The sequence below is a fragment of the Orycteropus afer genome, unplaced genomic scaffold (assembly GCF_000298275.1).
Source record: "Orycteropus afer afer isolate SDZICR_OR568_19922 unplaced genomic scaffold, OryAfe1.0 scaffold00127, whole genome shotgun sequence".
NCBI classification, from domain to species: domain Eukaryota; kingdom Metazoa; phylum Chordata; class Mammalia; order Tubulidentata; family Orycteropodidae; genus Orycteropus; species Orycteropus afer.
In genome coordinates, this window is record NW_006921714.1 from 1,386,217 (window position 1) to 1,387,127 (window position 911).

At 38.1% G+C, this 911-nt stretch overlaps 1 protein-coding gene across 1 annotated transcript in view; it reads right to left on the minus strand.

The window, feature by feature from the left end:
• Positions 1 to 911, minus strand: part of EFCAB11 (EF-hand calcium binding domain 11) — a 248,200-nt gene that overhangs the window by 241,819 nt on the left and 5,470 nt on the right. Inside the window, exon 3 of the mRNA XM_007944526.1 lies at positions 776 to 821. Within this exon, the coding sequence (XP_007942717.1) occupies positions 776 to 821 (46 nt within the window). The remainder of the gene's footprint in view (positions 1 to 775; positions 822 to 911) is intronic.

The window sequence follows — 911 nt, forward strand, 5'->3', positions numbered from 1 at the left end:
TCCAGGTTGAAAACTCCAGAGGACACTCATCAGTTCTTATGCTATCTGACCTTTCAGCACCATTTGACAGTGTTGGCCGTGCCCTGTTCCTTGAAACATGCATTTCTCTTGGCTTCTGATCACTCTTGATGTTCCTCCTTTCCCTCTGCCATTTCTAAGTCTCTCTGCTATTTCCTCATCCTCTAGCTGACTTCTGATGGTTATAGTTCCTAAGGTTCTCAGTACATTCTCTCTCTAGGCAGTCTCAACCATCCCCGTGGCTTCAAAACATCTACGTGCGTGACTCACACATTTACGTCTTCCGTGGCTTCAAAACATCTACATGCGTGACTCACACATTTACGTCTTCCACTCAGCTTTCCTCTGAATTCCACATTCATGCAGCCCAATTGCCTTGACATCATTGGTGAAAATTCTCAAATTTAACTTATTCGAAAGTGAACTCTTGGCCTCCCCCAGTCCCAAATCTTCTGCTCCAATTTTCCCATCTCAGTGAGCACCACTTCCATTCATTCAGCTGCTCAGGTTAGAAAACTCAGAATCATCCTCTGCATGTTGAAATTATGAGTGACATTTTTTTCTTTATGCTTTTCCACAGTTTAAAATTTTTCTGTGACAGACATATACAGCCTTCCTTTCTTTCCTTGAATAAAGGGAAATGAAAGAAAGATGTGCTTAAACATAATGCTTTACAGTCTTCATATTTGTCCAAAATTTTTAGTTATATGAATATCTAAGTCAGGATACTAAAAATTAAGATTCATTTTCATATTACCAGAAGTATTCTGATTTATTGAAGACATCACAGAATCCGCTTCTATCTAGAAAAGAGGAAAGAATAACAAAATATGTAACTTCATAAACTTTTTTCACAGTGTAAATTCTTAAATTTTGGGATAGAAGTTGTTGTT